This window comes from Lampetra planeri, chromosome 20 (genome assembly GCF_965212315.1).
Source record: "Lampetra planeri chromosome 20, kcLamPlan1.2.h2, whole genome shotgun sequence".
NCBI lineage: Eukaryota > Metazoa > Chordata > Hyperoartia > Petromyzontiformes > Petromyzontidae > Lampetra > Lampetra planeri.
This window is the reverse complement of record NC_136126.1, coordinates 8466347-8483938: the sequence shown is the minus strand read 5'-3', so window position 1 is coordinate 8483938 and position 17592 is coordinate 8466347. Positions and strand designations below refer to the sequence as shown.

At 44.2% G+C, this 17592-nt stretch overlaps 1 protein-coding gene across 4 annotated transcripts in view; it reads left to right on the top strand.

The window, feature by feature from the left end:
- The window catches only part of LOC144724400 (ubiquitin carboxyl-terminal hydrolase 54-like), a 48420-nt gene that overhangs the window by 18379 nt on the left and 12449 nt on the right, over positions 1-17592 (top strand). For all 4 annotated transcript variants that reach the window (XR_013586473.1, XM_078603489.1, XM_078603491.1 and 1 more), the window contains exons 5-13: positions 229-342; positions 4150-4232; positions 6305-6410; positions 8180-8326; positions 9398-9547; positions 9947-10115; positions 10614-11238; positions 12860-12963; positions 15742-15924. Coding sequence is in view for 3 of the 4 variants with exons in the window: in XM_078603489.1 (XP_078459615.1) it covers positions 229-342; positions 4150-4232; positions 6305-6410; positions 8180-8326; positions 9398-9547; positions 9947-10115; positions 10614-11238; positions 12860-12963; positions 15742-15924 (1681 nt within the window). In the remaining variant the exon portion in view is untranslated. The remainder of the gene's footprint in view (positions 1-228; positions 343-4149; positions 4233-6304; positions 6411-8179; positions 8327-9397; positions 9548-9946; positions 10116-10613; positions 11239-12859; positions 12964-15741; positions 15925-17592) is intronic.

Here is a 17592-nt window from a genome sequence, read left to right as displayed (position 1 = left end):
ACCAGTGACGAATATCTGAACCGGTTTAGGGCTTCCCCTAGGTCAACTCACCCCAAAATGAGTACCTGGTGCTTTCTGGCCTGCCGGCCTTCATCGGTGCTGGCCCACAGCACTTGCCCCTACAGTCTGTTCAGGCTATACGGGGGGTGGGCGGGGGTGTATCTTTGTCTTTGTACACAGTCATAGATTGTGAATGTTTTAGCTGACTAATTTTTTTCCATTGCCCAGGAGAACCTGATGATGTGGCTGCATCGTCAAGTGGCTGGCGAGGGCCACGAGGATGTGTGCACGTCCACCAATTGTATCCCGCACCAGAAGTTCGCCATCGCGCTGTTTGAACAGGTGCGTGAACTAAGCGTGCAACGATCAACCTCATCTTCTCCAGATTTGAAGCTTTTGTGACTGCAATGATTCATATTCTTAGGTTTTTTTGGTAAAGTCACGTAGGTAAAAAATTAAAATTAAAAAGAGCAAAATAAAATAAAAATCACGACGTTTCGGAGGCAACACAAGCTTCCGTCTTCAGGAGGAACCGTCACAGTACGACTGCTGCATCAAGTAAGAGAAATTCCAAGAAAACAGTCCTTGTATATAGACTGGTTGAGGGTGGGAGGAGCCATTGTGAGGTTCGGTGTGGCTGAAGCACGCTGTTAGGAATGAGCCTTTGTTGTGTCGGCTGGTTGAAATGGGAGGTTCCAAGAGTTGTTAAGGTGCAGCTGATGTAAAGGTGCGGTTGCTGTACATGGGACTGAGCCTTTGTTGGAAGCTTGTGTTGCCTCCGAAACGTCGTGATTTTTATTTTATGTTTATTTTACTTTTATTAATTTTAAATTTTTACCTACGTGACTTTACCGATTAAAACCTAAGAATATACTCATCTTCTCCCCCAGGCAATTAAATTTGGGGTAATTTTTTTTAAAATGTAAGAATCGGTACTCGCGTCACTTTGTCTGTCCTTTCTTACCTAGACAGTCTCATTCCATTAAGCCAAAGCTTATTTTGTGTGTATCATCATCATCATCATCACACGTTATCTGTTCTCTGCTAGATGAAGGCTTCCCCAAGCAGTTGCCACACCTCATGGTCTCGTGGTGCAGCAATCCTTTTTGCTCCTGCGCGACAGCTGATCCCCTCACTCTTTGGCCTATTCCCTCTGAGAGTTGCCACTCACTCCATCGTCGCTCCTAACGATCGGCCGTCATCCATTCCAGTGACATGTGCTGCCCAAGTCTGCTTTTCTTCACAGTCAATACATCTACAATTTGTATTTGTTCTTTGCTCCACGTTATTCCTCTTTTACTGCAATCCTAGAATGCACCCCTTCATGCGTCGTTGCGTACTTTTCAGATTTTGTACATTTTCTTTGCCATTGCCCACGTGTCTGATGATCCATAGGTAATCGTGAGGAATGGGTGGTGATCATAAACATTTCTTAATTTATTTCGGTAAATTTAATTTTTGTTTTGCTTTTCTTGATCGGTCTCAGTTTCCCAACGGTGTTAAATGAGTATCTGATTTGGCATAGAAAAACATCAGCAATGGAGAGACAAAGGTGGCCAAGCGTGGTGCTAGTGGTGCTAGCCTTTGCCGACACATCTTTTCCTCGTGTGTCACTGTGACCTTGTTGGGTGGTCGCTGAGAGCACTTGGCCTAAATAGTTTGACAAGAAGGGGGATGTTTCTCTTTGTAAATAGATTTTTAAAGGGACTGTTTGATGTTGCTGAAGTTTTGACCCCTCCCCCACCACCCGTTTGGATGTGTTCAGTGTTTATGTACCCACTGGACTTGTGTTATTGCGTTTCGCCTTATAAATTGGAACAATTGAACATCTAATTTGTGCTGATACGTGGGTACTATTGTTCTGTGGAACATATTATAACAATACATGTGACATTCATTGGTGTTATTCCATGAGCATGAAAGTGTGACCCTTCCGTGACCTTGGCAGCTATATTTTTCAAGTGCTTGTTGGCACGAGTCCATGACTAACACATTGTGGGAGTGACTGGCAACTGTGCTTTGATAAGTGCACGATCTAGAACTAGCTGGCCTCTGGAGGAAAGTTCAGGATTCCCCATTGCGTGACAACAGGAGCTTGTGTGCTGAACGCCACCAAGACTGTGCAATAGTAGAGAGGTATGCACAGGATTCTAGATATGAAGCTTTAGTGATTACAAGGATTCATACTCTGGTTTTTTCGGTAAAGTCACGTAGGTAAAAAATAAAATAAATGAAAACCAAATTAAATCACGACGTTTTGAGCGCAACTATATAATTTCTCGTCACAGCCATCTCTTAGACACACTTAAGCGATTGTGCTTTCACTACGTTGTCCCCACCTGAAGAAGGATGCTTGTGTTGCGCTCGAAACGTCGTGATTTAATTTAGTTGTTTTCATTTATTTTATTTTTTATCTACGTGACTTTACCGAAAAAACCAAAGAGTATGCACAGAGGAGTTGTGTTGATTGTATTGGTGTGCTATTTTTGGTAATGCAACTACATCTGATTTCTGTGAAGCTTCACCGTTTACTATCATATAGAATGAGTTTGGTAACTGGGGTAATGTGGAAATGTTGAACTTGGTCAATTTACCCACAAGTTTGCTGATTGCGTGAGCCCAATTGGGCTTGTTGTAGTGGCAGAGCATTAGACATTTAATTGTTTTATATTTTTTAATTTTATTTATTTTATTGTTTCCCTTCTAAGTGACTTTACCGAAAGAACCAAGAATATGAATCCCTGCAGTCACGAAAGCTTTACATCAAAATTATAACAACTGTTGACCTTGCAGTGTGAAAGCTGGAAAATTATTAACGCGTGACCTTCAGTAATAAAAAAAAATTGCCCAATTTAGAGATTAAAACCTCTCGAAGCAGGCTTGCATGGGGGAAAGCCATTACGGTTGTTTGAGATGTCGCTATACTATAAATAATCAAATTCTGCATAATTATTGACGTTAAATTGTGTTTACACGTGATTAACACAGCACATTTAATTATCATGTAATTAGTAAATACCAACTAAATATTTACAATTGAATATGAACTCTTTGAAAGCACTGAAGAAAGCCACTGTACAGTTTAAGTCACTTACCGTCAACATAAGCAGAGATGGAAGGCTGAATCTTTGAACGCCAAGAAGCAGAGGCTGAGTCTAATCGGCTTGAGTTTATTTGTAAAATGAATATAAATCTATAATTCTCGCAAGAGAAAGGGAGCCCTGGCAAAGCACATGGATGAGTGCAGCTTTTGAGCATTTGGTGCACCAATTCCATACAACAGATAGATACAGAATGTGTATATAACTATAGAATTGCAAGTTAATAATTATATTTACTGTATTGAATTGTCTGGGATAGCGTTTTACACTTGCAAGTCTCAATAAACAAATATAGAATTTCCTGTTCAATCTGTGCATCGCGCTCTACATCTAACCCTGGGCAGCTTAATTATCGCACAGTGTTCCGATTGGAGTTTTTTGGCGAATAAAAAAATAGGGATGAATATTTTTAGCATTTCTGGCTTATGCTGAATTCTCGCTTATCCGAGTTTGGCTTCAAAAGGTTTTTTCGTCTATCCATGATGTTTATTTTCTGATGTGGAACCTTAAAACAATCCTAGAAAAATAAAGGCCAGTTGGCAAGTCCACATTTACCAGATATCCCCTGGCCAAATAAGTTAAACCTCTGTCCTGTGTTTTTCTTCTTCTATGGTGCCCATGTAAAATAATGAAATGTTAAATACACATGACCTTGCTTGCTTGCACACCTCCACGACATTAGACCTATTTAGCACAAAGCAGAACAGTGTCTCACCATTGAGCTGCCAGCTGCTGCGAAAGGCACATCTCAGGCAATCGTGGGTTTATAAGAGCGAGGCGAGTGCGCAGCATCTCTCACTTGCACAATCAATGTCCCTGACCCCGGATCTGTCGGGGAGCACCCCCGGCTCGTGGGACCGGCGTGCAATTTCCGCTTCGCGCCTGTCACTCAATGAAAGTCCCCTTCTCCGAGTCAAGGATGCCGAATCGGGAGCATCGCAGTGTGCGTGAGCGCGAATAAATAAATAAGAGGGGTGAGTAAATGAATGTCGCCGGAGCGTTTCCCCATCGTGTCAATATGGTCGTGTGTGTGTGTTGTGTCCCGCAGTGCGTTTGCAGGCGCTGCGGAGCCACTTCAGACCCCTTGCCTTTCATCCAAATGGTTCACTACGTCTCCACAAGCGCGCTCTGGTGAGAATCTGAACGCCGGCTGATGTTCGTAGTGTCGGGCTGAAGAGTTGTGTGCTCTCAATGAATGTCTTGTTGATGGAGCGCGAGTTGTGTTCTTACTGCACTGGACACAGACGCCATGGCGTTTACCGTGTCAATGCCAGGGTTTCCACTTCCATACAAATTTCCTCCAAATCCCTCTTGAGTTTCTCGATTGAGCTGTAGTCTTAAGGGAGGGAGGAAGGAAGTGGTGATGAGGTTTTGTGGCAACAGCAGCATTGACTCTGATGACCTCTTAACCTTACATATATGAAGACAAAGATCTACCATATAGCCTTAGCATACTGTTGGGACAAGGGCTGTTAGCGAGTGCCTGTGAAGGTCAACATGGTGCACAAGGGTGTGGATGGCCAGTGCACCAGGTACTCATTTAAAGCTGTGTCGACCTAGGGGGAGGCTCAGGACCGGTTCAGATATCTGCCACTGATTTTGCCCGGGAGCAGGAATCGAAGTTGGGTCACCGGGTTCATAGTGCAGTGCGCTCATTGTTAAACTACCGTTTCCCCCAACCATTACATACACACACATGCTGTAGATACACAAACATTATAACCAAGTGAGCGCCCTTGAAAGTAAACATCCAATTTGCCAAGGAGAAGCTTGGTTAAACACTACGGTACAAAATATCTCGGTGCAACAAAAACAAACGAGCCAACCATTAAAAATAAAGATAATATATTTTTTAAAGCAAAATAAAAGTATTTTATACTATACATAATATACTAGAAAAATCACAAGAATTTTTTAATTTCTACATTTTACACAAGTTTCAAATAATTAACTACCATAATATGTTATCTGGTTTTGATAAGTTTATCCAATTATGATTGCATGATTCACACTTGGCAAACCTCGTGTCTTCTAATCCAAACTCCAAGACGTATCTTTGCGTTGAACAAACTCTTCATCGGCCATTTCAAATTCTATCCTATTATGCATACACTGTATTTTAGTTAGTTGTGCAAACGTGTACTCTTCATAAAGTCATTCAGCACCACAAAATAGACTTAATGGTACATGTAATTACTGATCAAATTCCAAAGTTGTGTTTAAGATTTTTGCATTTTTCCTTGCGTGACACTGATCCACTGTTCGTGTCGTCCTGATTAAATCTCCCTCATTGTGACTAATAAATATCTTTAGATTAAAAACATTATTCACAATAGCTTGACACGCAGTATTTATTTTTTATAATGTTACCCTTGCAAATCATGTAATCCTTGCAAAATGTTTCATGGGTCTGCCCAATGAAAACATTTTGCATGCCAGGCAGCTGGATTTATACATTCAATTACATACAAACATACATTGATTGCCAGCTCAACCTTGTAGACCAGTAGGGAATGTGTTGTTAGCATCTGTTATGGCAAGCATGGAATTCCATGAGGTAGTGTGACCAGCACACACCTCAAACTGCCTTTTCCCCACCATTATTAATATTTACACACTGCAATATGTACTCTTAATTTTAAGAACACTGTCAGATCATGTAGATTGTGACCAGGATCGTAGGGTAGTGTGTAAACCAAAATGCCACTGCTTTCCGCACACAAAGATAAATATCCCCATATGGCCTTTAACAGATTGTAGGGGGCAAGTGTTGTTAGCGAGCACCTATAAAGGCCGGCAAGGCACACGAGGGAGTGGGTGGCCAGCACCATGCCTGGCTGCCTTTGTCTCGTCCAAGTGCCGATCTTTAGACACATCACCGGTACTTATTTGAGGCTGAGTCGACCCAGGGAAGGCCCAGGACCGGTTCAGATAATTGCCACCGGTTTCGAAGTGCAACGCACTGACCGCTGCACCACCGCTGCACCACCGCTCCCCACTTTCCGCCCACACACGCAGACACGATGCAGGACCACATCACTACCCTTGGGGGTGAGCGATCAAGGCAGCGACCTAGAGCTGTAAGGGTTGGGAAAACATTGTATGAGTACTGTATGATTTGTACCATGAAGTACTCGGTACTCATGCTCGTCCTGCTGCTGTTCCCAGTGTACTCATACTCGTGGTGCTGCTCCTCTTCCCAGTGTGACAGCGGAGAGGGCGAGTGACAGGGCTGATCAGTCGAGCTGCGGATCGTTTGGGAAGTTGCTGAGAGAGGCCAGCGGGAGTGGCGACCTGCGCAGTTGCCCGGTACGGCACGCCACGCACACGAGCGCTCGCTTACAGACACACGCTCCTTTCCCCCCCCACCGCTGCCACCCCCAACAACAATCCTCCCCTTATTATTGCAGCTGTTCAGCATAACATCTTGCCTCGTATTAACCACATCGTCATGATGTTTTTTTACATTTTTTTTTATTCGGTGTTTATTTTATCGGTCTTCATTTGATGTCTTCTCGTTTGGCTGCCATCTGTAAACACGCACAATTATTTTTTTTAATCAAATTCACAGATTCATTTTAAATAAGCCATATATGCACTGTAAAATATTCAATACATTCCCTCCGTTTCAGCTGTTGATGCTCGAGGACCTTGTATGTGTCAGGCACAGCCTTAGGATTTATACAAACACGCGGGTGCAATTTTAATGATTCATGCAGACAACTGCGCAGAGCCGAACGAATCCCCCGCTCCACCCCGTATGCTGAAGCCGCCACCACTACCCTGGGTTGCTGTGCAGCTGCATCATCCCCGACATACTCTGAATGTCGTTCCACTTTTACCTTAATCACCATGCCCACTTTGTTTTTTCTTACAAAAAAAAATACCCCACGACACGATTATTTTTTGCCGCCGCCGCCTAAGGCGACGTACTTTACTTCGGAGCGTGTCGCGATACTGTGTTTGTCCGTGGCGTGCAGATTGGCTCGTAAAGCTTCGGTTGGCAACTATCGCCGTGATGTGTCACGTGTTTTTTTTAATATCAGCTACCCTTGGGCGTGTTCTGCCTCTCCCTCTTCCTTTCTGCCGTAACTTTTTCCATTCCTTCTGTGCGTGAAACTGCTGCCAACAGCTGTGGTGGGTGCCACATGCGATGATCGCTGTGCTCAGTGTCTTCGCACGTGTCTTTATTTTCCCACGAGTGATTTTATCAAATATGCTTAGGACGAGGATAAGGGTGGTATTGTGGGTGTAGCGATAATGTTTTCTTTATGTTGTCTTTTAATATACAGGGTACGATACCGTTAAATCGGAGTGTTTGGAAAGGGCTTTGATGTACTCGTGACGCTTGTTTGTTGTTACTTAATGTATCATATTACCGTGACATGAAATCACATTTCAAGGCAGTTCGTGTCTGCCTCTTTGAAAGATGTGCTACTTTTTCAAACGGTTTTACTCTGAAGAAATACATTTTCTTATAATTAACGAATTTCCTTAATTCATAACGTTGTTAAAACACCAAAATGACAGCCATACAATTGTATCATAAACAATCATGCTTCTTGGTGACATTAGCATTGCACTAAACAGGTGGGGTGGAATGGTAGCACAGAGGTGTGCACACTGCACTACCCATCCAGTGACCTGGGTTCGATTCCCGGTCACGCCTAACATCAGTGGCGAGCGATATATGAACAGTTCCTAGGCTTCCACGTCACCAACGCTCACAAAAACACTTCGTGGCGAATTTTCTTTAAACCATCCCACGACCGAAACGGAGTGGAGAGGCCTTCATCCAGCACTGGAGTAACAAGGGGCTGTAAATACATGTAAATATTATCCGTGGTGAAAACAGATGCAAGGCGGCAGCACATTGTAAAATAATTTCCACCGCTGAAGTTGGGGGCAGGGTGAGTTAAGGGGGCTGATCGTTGCTCGAATTGTGCACACGTGCAGAAACAGGCAGGCGTGCATTCTCATTCGCTCTTTGCCCTCCCCGCTTGCCGTGTATCGCGTGCTCGTTGATTTGACTCGGCGTTGTCACGTTTTGTCACCCGCCGCCCATGATGCGATTGAAGGCCGAGTGCGGGGAGATGCAGCGAATCCGCAAGGTCCTGATGAACCAGCCCCAGGTGGTGGCGGTGGGGCTGGTGTGGGACTCAGAGCAATCGCACCAAGCTGCCGACATCTTGCACATCATCGGCACGTGCCTCTACCTCCCAGATGTATGGCGACTTGCACACGCGCGGTCACGCGATTTATGGTCAATGATTAATAAGTGATGAAAAATGTGTGTCGTTAACCCTCCACCACCTGACACAGCCACATAATAAACGTGTCGCTTGAACAGACGCGCCAATTTATTACGGGTGTGATGTGTTCAATGTCTGCTCACAAGGGAGCAGAAACTGGCAGGAATGATACTTATAGCTTGGTGTATTCACATAATTGAAGGTTTTTTTAATCAGAGTTAATTAGTTGTACAAGATGGTTCTAATACATTGTTAAATATATTAATGTAAGCTATACTTTACGCAGAAAAACTGGTTCGTCATATCCATTAGTTATTCTAAATGGTTAGTTAATTACGTGTTAAGTTACGGTCTTTAGTCCACTCCTTGACAGACATTGACCAAGCAAGACTCCATGAGACACTCTCTGATTAATAAATAACTTGCATACCCTTTATCATTCATTGTAAAATGAGCTTTTTTTTCTCTTTGTTACCCATTGCAAAATTACAAAGTAAAAAAAAAGTATTGTGTGGAAGTTACCTTGATCAGCTGCATTATGCGTGGGGTGATTGGTCATTGTGAAAAGCTGGACTGTGAGGTGTGGCCCCACGGATTGGTGTTGAGTAAGTGCGGAACTCCACAGAAACAACCGGCTGCTGGGAGGTTTTGCGATTGATTCGGTCACACATGTGACACGATCCTCAATACGTTTTGCCCAATCACACCTCATCCTCCAGCAATTGGCCACACCCCTCTGGAAACCCGCAGTGCCTTGAAGGTTATACAGTTTGGAACGTGATGCTAAATGAAGCTCCAGCACCATTTCTGATCAATATTTCCTTTTTTGCCATTCTGTTCGTCTGCTGCCATGCCTATCCACAGACGCACGGTTCAGTTTTCAGGTTAAACGCGCATTGATCAATGTACGGGCGCTTGTATTGTTTTTATAAAGCTCAGCGAGAGTTCCGTAGCCACGGGTTGCGTGTGCGGCGAGCCGTTTGGACTGCAACGCTCGCACCTACAATGCGACTGCCTGCTCCCTTTCCTGCGTGATGGGTACAGCTGTACTACCGCGTGACGGATGAACGGGCCAAGGCGTCCGAGCTGTCCCTGGTGGGAATGGTGTGCTACTACGGCAAGCACTACTCGTCCTTCGTCTACCACACTCACAAGCGCCGCTGGTGTTACTTTGACGATGCGCAAGTTAAGGAGGTAAAGCGTTGTAATTTTTTGTCGATTGTTTAAAAATAATAATGATGCCTTGGTTTTCAAACCGTTGCAGTGTGTTGTTTCAAGGTGGTGTGTTTTCAACGTTCAGGATGAGCACGCGGATTAGTCTGCACATGTCCGATGCTGAACCGCCAAAGCATTCGCTTGATTTTTACAGGCTGCTCGCCCGTAATTAACAAATATCCTTGCAAGCGAGCTAGTAGATGTCGTTCACTTGCTCACTTGTCAACACTCCCCTCCCACTCCTGGATGAAAAGCAGGCTATGTTTTGCTCAATCCTGGCCAGCTGGCTCAAAAACTTGATAAATTAAACCTCCCAGAGCACGCCCACACCCCGTCAAGAACGCACTTTCTTGTGTGAACCCGTTCGCTCGTTTTCAGGTCGGATCTCACTGGAAGGACGTGGTGAGCAAGTGCGTCCAGAGCCACTACCAGCCCTTGCTGCTGCTCTACTCACACCCGGACGCCACTCCCCTCGGAGGCTCGGCGCACAAGGGCGAGAGCTCGGGGCCTGGCCCCGTTGGAATCTACTCTGACAGCGAGGATTCTGGTAATTGCTTTGTGAGCACCCGGTCACTCACGCACCCACTCATGAATTAATGATTTTAGCGTAACGATCCCGGCGTACCAAATAATCTTTACGCCCAATTTACCCTGCAGGGTTTTTGGAGCTTTAACAGGTCATCAGCATGTTGACCTGAATTTCAAGGTCAAACATTCACAAATGTGATGAATATAAAAAAAAAATCTTCTAATGGCCAGTTATTACAACTACGCCTACAACCAGACAATTGCAATCATTATGAGCCTTTGTCCAAAAAAAAATCTCAGGAGTGTCTGGCTTTGGAATAAACGGCTACTTCATTAATAATTCATTCACAAATGGAAGGAAACCTGGTAGGTCGTGTGCATGTGATATGCATGTTAAGTGACCTCATTTAAAATTACCACAGAGGTACATCAGCAACATACTTGTGCTGTACTGTCACAAACAGATCACCGCCCATCCATCGCGTAAATTCCTAACGTGCCTTTTTGTGCTCGGCAGGACTGGTGCCTTCAATTCTCAGCGATTCCCGAACGGATTCGTCCAACGACGGCCGGGGGCCCAAGTCTGAGACGGGGCCGCCGCCACCCCCGCGACGCACGCACGTCCTCGGCTTCGACGTGATCCGCGTGCCCGCGATGAACGACGTGAGCCGGGGCGAGCCTCCCCCTGTGGCCACCAACGGTTCTTCCTGGGCCGGGAGGCCCAGGGCGGACGACGCGAGGGTGGATGCTCCGCACGAGGCGGGGCGGCTCGGGGTCGTGACCCCGCCCGCCGCGCGCGACCCTCCGGAGGCATCCGAACCGCTGTCCTCTCCTTCCGCCGGAAGCGACCTGGCGGACGGTCGGTTTCCACCTCGCCTGTCGTCCGGGAGGAGGCAGAAGGATGCCAAGGGCAAGCGGCGGCGGCAGGAGGACCTGAACGTGGACAGCGTGTTCAGCGACGGCGGTGCCGGCGAGGCGTGGGGGGAGGCCGGCGAGCGCGGGGATGGCGGCACCGGTGGCGGGCAGCGCTCTGGACGGAGCCCGCGCAAGCGCGATGCTGCCAAGACGCCGTCGTCTGGATCGGAGCGGCGCGACAGGGACGGCTCGGCCGATAGCGGGAGACGGAGCAAATCTGTGGAGAGGTAGCGTGAAATCATTTGATTCTGCCAGATCTCTGCTGTCTGTGGGCTGATTGTTGTGGTGGCTCGTATTAATGCAGTATCGTTACTATTAATGCATACAGTATATTTAATATTGGTAACATTTATAAAAATGACAAATGTAACAACATCATACGCGTCGATGCTCTCAAGGATACCCATTGAAACTTATTTTCAGAGTCTCACGGCCGTGCAATGGATTGTCATGTTTTATGTTTACCCGAAAATCAGGCCTATTTATTTCAGTGCACCGGCAGCTGCTGATGGTTCCGGTCTTCTGTAAGGATCAGATCCAAAAGTGTTGTCTTTACTTACAGTAACGTCTCCTTCTTTTCTCCAAAAACACTCGCCCTTGCCTGCTGTGCCTGAGTGTTTTGGATTTTCCTCTCAGTATCTTGGGGTTCGCTCTAAGTTTCTTGGATTCCTATTTCAATTTCTTGGGTTTTCTCCAATGTTTTTCAATAGGGGTCTCACTGATTTTTTTTTTTTACCCTTTGGGGTGAACATGTACGCGACATGACAAGACACTGTGGAGGAGTGTGGGAGGGAGCCACATGTTGTAGAAAAGTGAATGGAAGTTTGGAGAGATGTGTGTCAAACATGAAGAGGTGGCAGCAATGCATTTTGAGTCGATATGGGCAGTGAGGGGGTGGGGAGGGTCCAGACACAACAGGGACTTGATCCGTAAATGAATGTGTATCACATGAAGAAAGCATGGCGAGTCTGCTGAATTGGCAGAAGTATGAACAGGAAAGTGGAGATTATAATGGATGCAGATCGCTGACTCTTTTAGGGAGAAAGCTACATTTGCTTTTTTTCCAACTTGTCCTTCCCCCGCACCTCCGGATCGCACGGTTGGCTAATTACGAAAGAAGTTCAACATACATGCATGTCTACTTTTCTTACTCGTGTTAGCACAATAATTTGGTGAAATTTCATACTCTGAACAAATATGAAAGAACGATTTGAAGCCTCCATCAACAACCGTGCAAAACGTGCTTCATCATCATGAGTCTCCAATCCCAGACACGACCTGGGTTGGTTGTTAGACATCTCTCCATACTTTGATATCTTTCCATCTTGTATCTAAATCACTGTACAGTCCTTTTTATCAATTTTCCAAAGTCTCCACAGTAACTTTCCACCCACTCTTCATCCTACCTCTCTGTCTTCTTTCCTTTATCCCATACTTAAAGGAACTTGCTTGGTAATTAGTCATTTGTCATTTGACCGTACCACTTAAATATTACATTTCGATTTAAAGCTTTCGTGACTGCAGGGATTCATCTTCTTGGTTCTTTCGGTAAAGTCACGTAGAAGGGAAATAATACAATAATAAAAATGAAACATAGTAAAATATAATATATGTTTTATTTTTATTATTTTATTATTTCCCTTCTACGTGACTTTACCGAAAGAACCAAGAACACTTAAATATTGTTAATTTGTTTCAATCCGCTCTCCTATTACATCCCGTGGTTGCCCAGCTGTCATTTAAAGGCATGATGCTGGTGTCCACAAGCGTGCAAGCCTAATGCGATAGGCAAAGAAAAACGCAAATTTTCGCTTCACACGGTTGCATTGCCATGCTCTTCCGTTGCAGGTCCCTGGATTCGGCACGGAGCCGGGAATCCAGCCCCCTGGCTAACGGAGTCGTCAAGTCTGGTCATCGCTCTCGCCGACTGTACAAGCCACACGCCCTGCTGGGTGAGCTTCCTCCCTGTGTACTTTGCCCTCTGGGAATACAAAGCACAAATGCCTTGCATTGTGTTGTCAAACTCTGTGACTTCAGAGTTTCACGCCCCATTCTATTTTCACAGTTTGGTGACTCTGTGTAATGTGACGGTGTTTAATTGAACGTCCTGGATGGATTAGTGTTGTGGTTATAAACGCGAACAATGGCTGTGAGATTGATAGAGATCTTAAGACTGGTGCTGTGTCAATGTGACATGGTGGCGTGAGGTGGGGGTGTCGTAAATCCCCAGTTTCTGGCCGGAATAACTTGTTTGTTCTGCCTTTGTTAATATGAGCCAGGGTTGCATATACAACAGGCCTGTTCACTCTCCTGATAGTACACACTGGATTGCTAGAGAGCACTGACACAAGGACATTTACATACTTAAAAATTACATGTCGGTTGCAGTGGTTAGTGCACTGTGCTATGAACTCCATGACTTGACTTTGATTAACAGCCGTAGCTAGCTAACATCAATGGTGAGCGGTATCTGAACTGCCCTGGCCCCCGCCGCTAGCCTTCTGTAATCTGCCCTGGTCAGAGTGGGGAAGTATGCTCAAACAAGCCCAGTCCTCCGATGCTGCATGAGGAGGGCTTCTTTGGATTAACAAACGGCTCAAAATTATTATTATTGTTACGTTTAGCGCTTGAACATTAGTTGCGCTAGAATAATGGCCTCTGATTACTTGATAAATGTGAATGTAAGTAAGATCCGACTTTCATTAAATTGGTTATTTTATCAACACGACTTCATGAGTACATATATTGGGCTGAATTGCTTTGGTAATTGTATTTGGGTCATCGGTGACAAACTATTTAACTTTTTTATTTGACTAGGTAAGGCCGACTGTGCTATATAGCTATTTTTCAGAAGCGACCTGCCCACAAATGATGGCTCAAAAAGTGGCTTATCACGTGCAAATTTAGTGCATCCAAATACTGTAAAAGTATGTTTCTAAATGTTGATGGAAAAACCGGTGGACCCGGAGAAAAATCCACGCGACCGCAGGGAGAACATACAAACTCGACATAAACACGCGTCAGGGTTTGGATCGAACCCACGAGCTCCTCCATACCAGGCGAGGAAGTGAACATCTCGCCAACAAAGAAGCTAACTGGAAAACATCACACAATCTGCGCGGCAGTTTAATACAAATTATTATTGTGAAGCCAGTTGGAAATAAATGGATCAGACAGGCAAGGGGGAAGTCCTGCTGTGCTTGCTGGCTTGCATTAACTGGTCTGCAGTAAGGCCGTGGGTTCATCCTGAGCCTGGCCAAGGAGTGTGTCTCTCAAATGGCAAGTAAAATTACGGGGAGGTTTTTTTTATTCGGCAAATCTAACTTGTGGATACCAACACGAAGCCTCCCTCTCTCACCTGTCCAGTAACAACAGTTTTTAGAGCACATTTTAGTCGCAATTTGTGCGTGATAGAGTATTTATTTCATAAAACTAGAGTTAAACAAAGAAAAGGAAGTGGTTATTTATATGAAAAAACTTTTTGTTCTTTTTAAGTTAAACTAACTGTTAAAATAATATTTAAAGAATATTACCGTTTCCTCTTCCACCCTGGTCTACAAAGATGTGTGCAAATTAAGAGCATACTGTAAGAATGTTAAGAAGTGTTTAGCCTTTCAGCATAAGCATGTTATTGACCGTTTTAGGTAATTTCATTCAATAAACGCCTGTCAATCTGCTCGGAGCTAATTCATGACGATGTATACACGCTTGCATGAAAGAAATAAACATGCACAGTGACAGACCACACCAAGTTGAATTTAGCCGATGTGCCCATTCTAAACACTGAAGTCCGTCCATTCCTAAGTAGGTGGGCAAGGGGGTGACTCCTTGGGGCTTATAATGACGTGTCCACAAAAAAACGCAACTCGTACAAACTGTTATGGTCCTGGAGCCTGAGTTCAGAATGACTTGCATAGTCCTAGAAACGACACAAGTCTGGTTAAAGATAACACTTCTCATAACCAATGATGAAACTTTGTGGTTTGATTGGCTTGTGAGAAAAGAATTGTCAATAATCTTTTGTAAATAATTTAGCCAAGACCCGGCTGAGGTGACTGCTTTAGAAGGGCATCAAGTGAATCTCTCGCTTGTCTGAATAGCTCGAGAGAGAATGCAGTCTACCAAGTGAAAAAAGTCACTTTTTATTTGTTGCATGATTTTTGCGTCTTTGAATCTAGAGTGAAAATGCTTTGTGTGATAACACATCATTTCCGCAATTGAGAGACAATTTTTTTTTAATGGTAAAACAAAAAGTTAGGTTACATTATGTTTTGGTGGCTGCAGGGTTAACACAATATTGGAGCACTTAGCTGGCACTGATAAGATCCTGAGGTGAAATTCTGATCGCCATCTGTGGATATGAAAAATTCCATCATAGATTGTGAGCATAATTTGGGTAATAACAAAGCTATTCCAGCTTTCATGATGCAGATCTGTTTTTATGTAGATATTTATGGAAATACCTCTAGCAAAATTTACATATTCTGCTCTGAGTGCAATTTTTTTTTATTGATACCACTTCAGCAATAGTTATCTGATGTTATCTTACAGGCCATATTCCTTAACGCCGTGTTATTATTGTTGTTATACACTGCTCACTGCAATTGTTTCCGAAGGGAAAGTTCTTTCGAACATGACCACCACAAGCACGGTTGGAACATGATTATTAAAACAAAAAGCAAAACTCGTGAAACTAAATAAGACCCCACGGTGTGCTTGTGTGCGCGCAGGACTCGAGTCGGATAGCTGGGAGCAGGAATCGGTGCGCAGCGAGCTGGACGAGTTGGAGCACCAGGCCACGTTGCGGGCGCGTGAGCACGAGCAGAAGCGCGCGCGCGGAGCGATGGGCTCCGGGGAGAAGTTCAACCCCAACCCGTCCAAGATCCTCGACCTGGACAACCTCATGCCCAGGGGTGCGTGCGTGCGTGCTTGCCCGGTGTGGCGACATCGGCACCAGGGTTGCTGTGATACGGCGGTATACTGTGCAATGTTGTAATATGGTCTGCGGTAATGGTGTAACCCGGTTTGCTAAGTGTTTTATTTCGATTTAAAGCTTTGGTGACTGCAGGGATTCATCTTCTTGGTTCTTTCGGTAAAGTCACGTAGAATGGAAATAATAAAAATAAAACATAATAAAATAAAATAATAAAAAATCATAAAATATATTATATAATTTTATGTTTTATTTTTATTATTTCCATTCTACGTGACTTTACCGAAAGAACCAAGAAGTGTTTTATTATTATTTCCACCTTTGTTGACCCAGGAAAGCCACACTGAGTCTCACGATTCTTTTTCAAGAGGATTCTGCCAAGATTTAGTAGGAGGCAGTGATGATTGCTATGTTTATTCCAGTAGTGGTTTGTGGATTTTATGTGTGATGTTTATTCATGATGCAGGAACACAATGCCCTAATTTTGCGAATTACGTAACGGGATCTTTATTTTTCCATTGTGAAACAGACGGCGTGCAATTGATATGATTAATACTCTCACAGTATTAAACAAGCGGCTCATGTGCTACCATTAGACGCTCTCACCCCTATCACTATGATACGCTTATCATTGCTCATTTTATGTTTGTATTAATAATTGATTTTCCTGATAAAAAATATTAATGAAATAACAGACACAGTTAAGTTATAAATAAATAGCAAATGCCAATTAAGTGAGCGCTTTGCAAAACATTTTGCTGGAAAAATTAGATCAATGTTATTTGAGTTAATTAATTTGTTTCTCAAGTGACTACACGCATGTGCGTGCTACGGGCATTCAAGATTGAATGATGAAACCTTTTACCCATAGCACACCACCAGAAGGGGAGTAGAGCGAGAAGGAAGAAGCAAGCACAGTGAGCTGCACGGAGCAGATGACTGTTTTCAGAAGGGTTGGGGAGACGGGAGGGGCCCAGAGTGGGGTTGGCCACGCAGAAGTCACGTGATTTACTGGAGGCTTGAGTTGATTCAGATATATATTGGAAGGCTTATGGCTGGCTCATATTGAGTGAACAAGCAGTGGAAAAACATTTGAGTATTATTTCTTTGTACCGGAAGTACAGCGCTAAGCACACGTAATATAGTAAACATACATGAAGCTAATTGAAATTGTTGGGAAACTAATCATGTAATAATCAACTTATAAAAATTTCTATTGCAACTCGTAGTTAGGAATTACTGTGTAAACATACATGCATTAGACGTAAAACATGTAATACACTATTTAAATGCACAACAGGCACGTAATTATACACGCCTATCACTATACAAAATACTAGCTTCACCAAGAACTGACCTCTATTATGGGGAGGCACAATGCATGGTTTACAATTTCATATTAATTTAAACATAGTGGGAGTAATGGGAGTGCATTCCACAGCGATAGTCAACTCGCCAAATGATTCCACCCCCATCTTACCGCCGGCAAGAGGGAGTGACGGAAAGGACACAGACTTAAAAATACAAACACTTTCCCTTTACTCATGCCTACGCTGACAAAGCCGTCACACATGTGCACCATGTAACACCGAGAAACCGCAGCACGCCATCTCAAGTTGTTGGGCGTCAGATGCACAGACGACAGCCG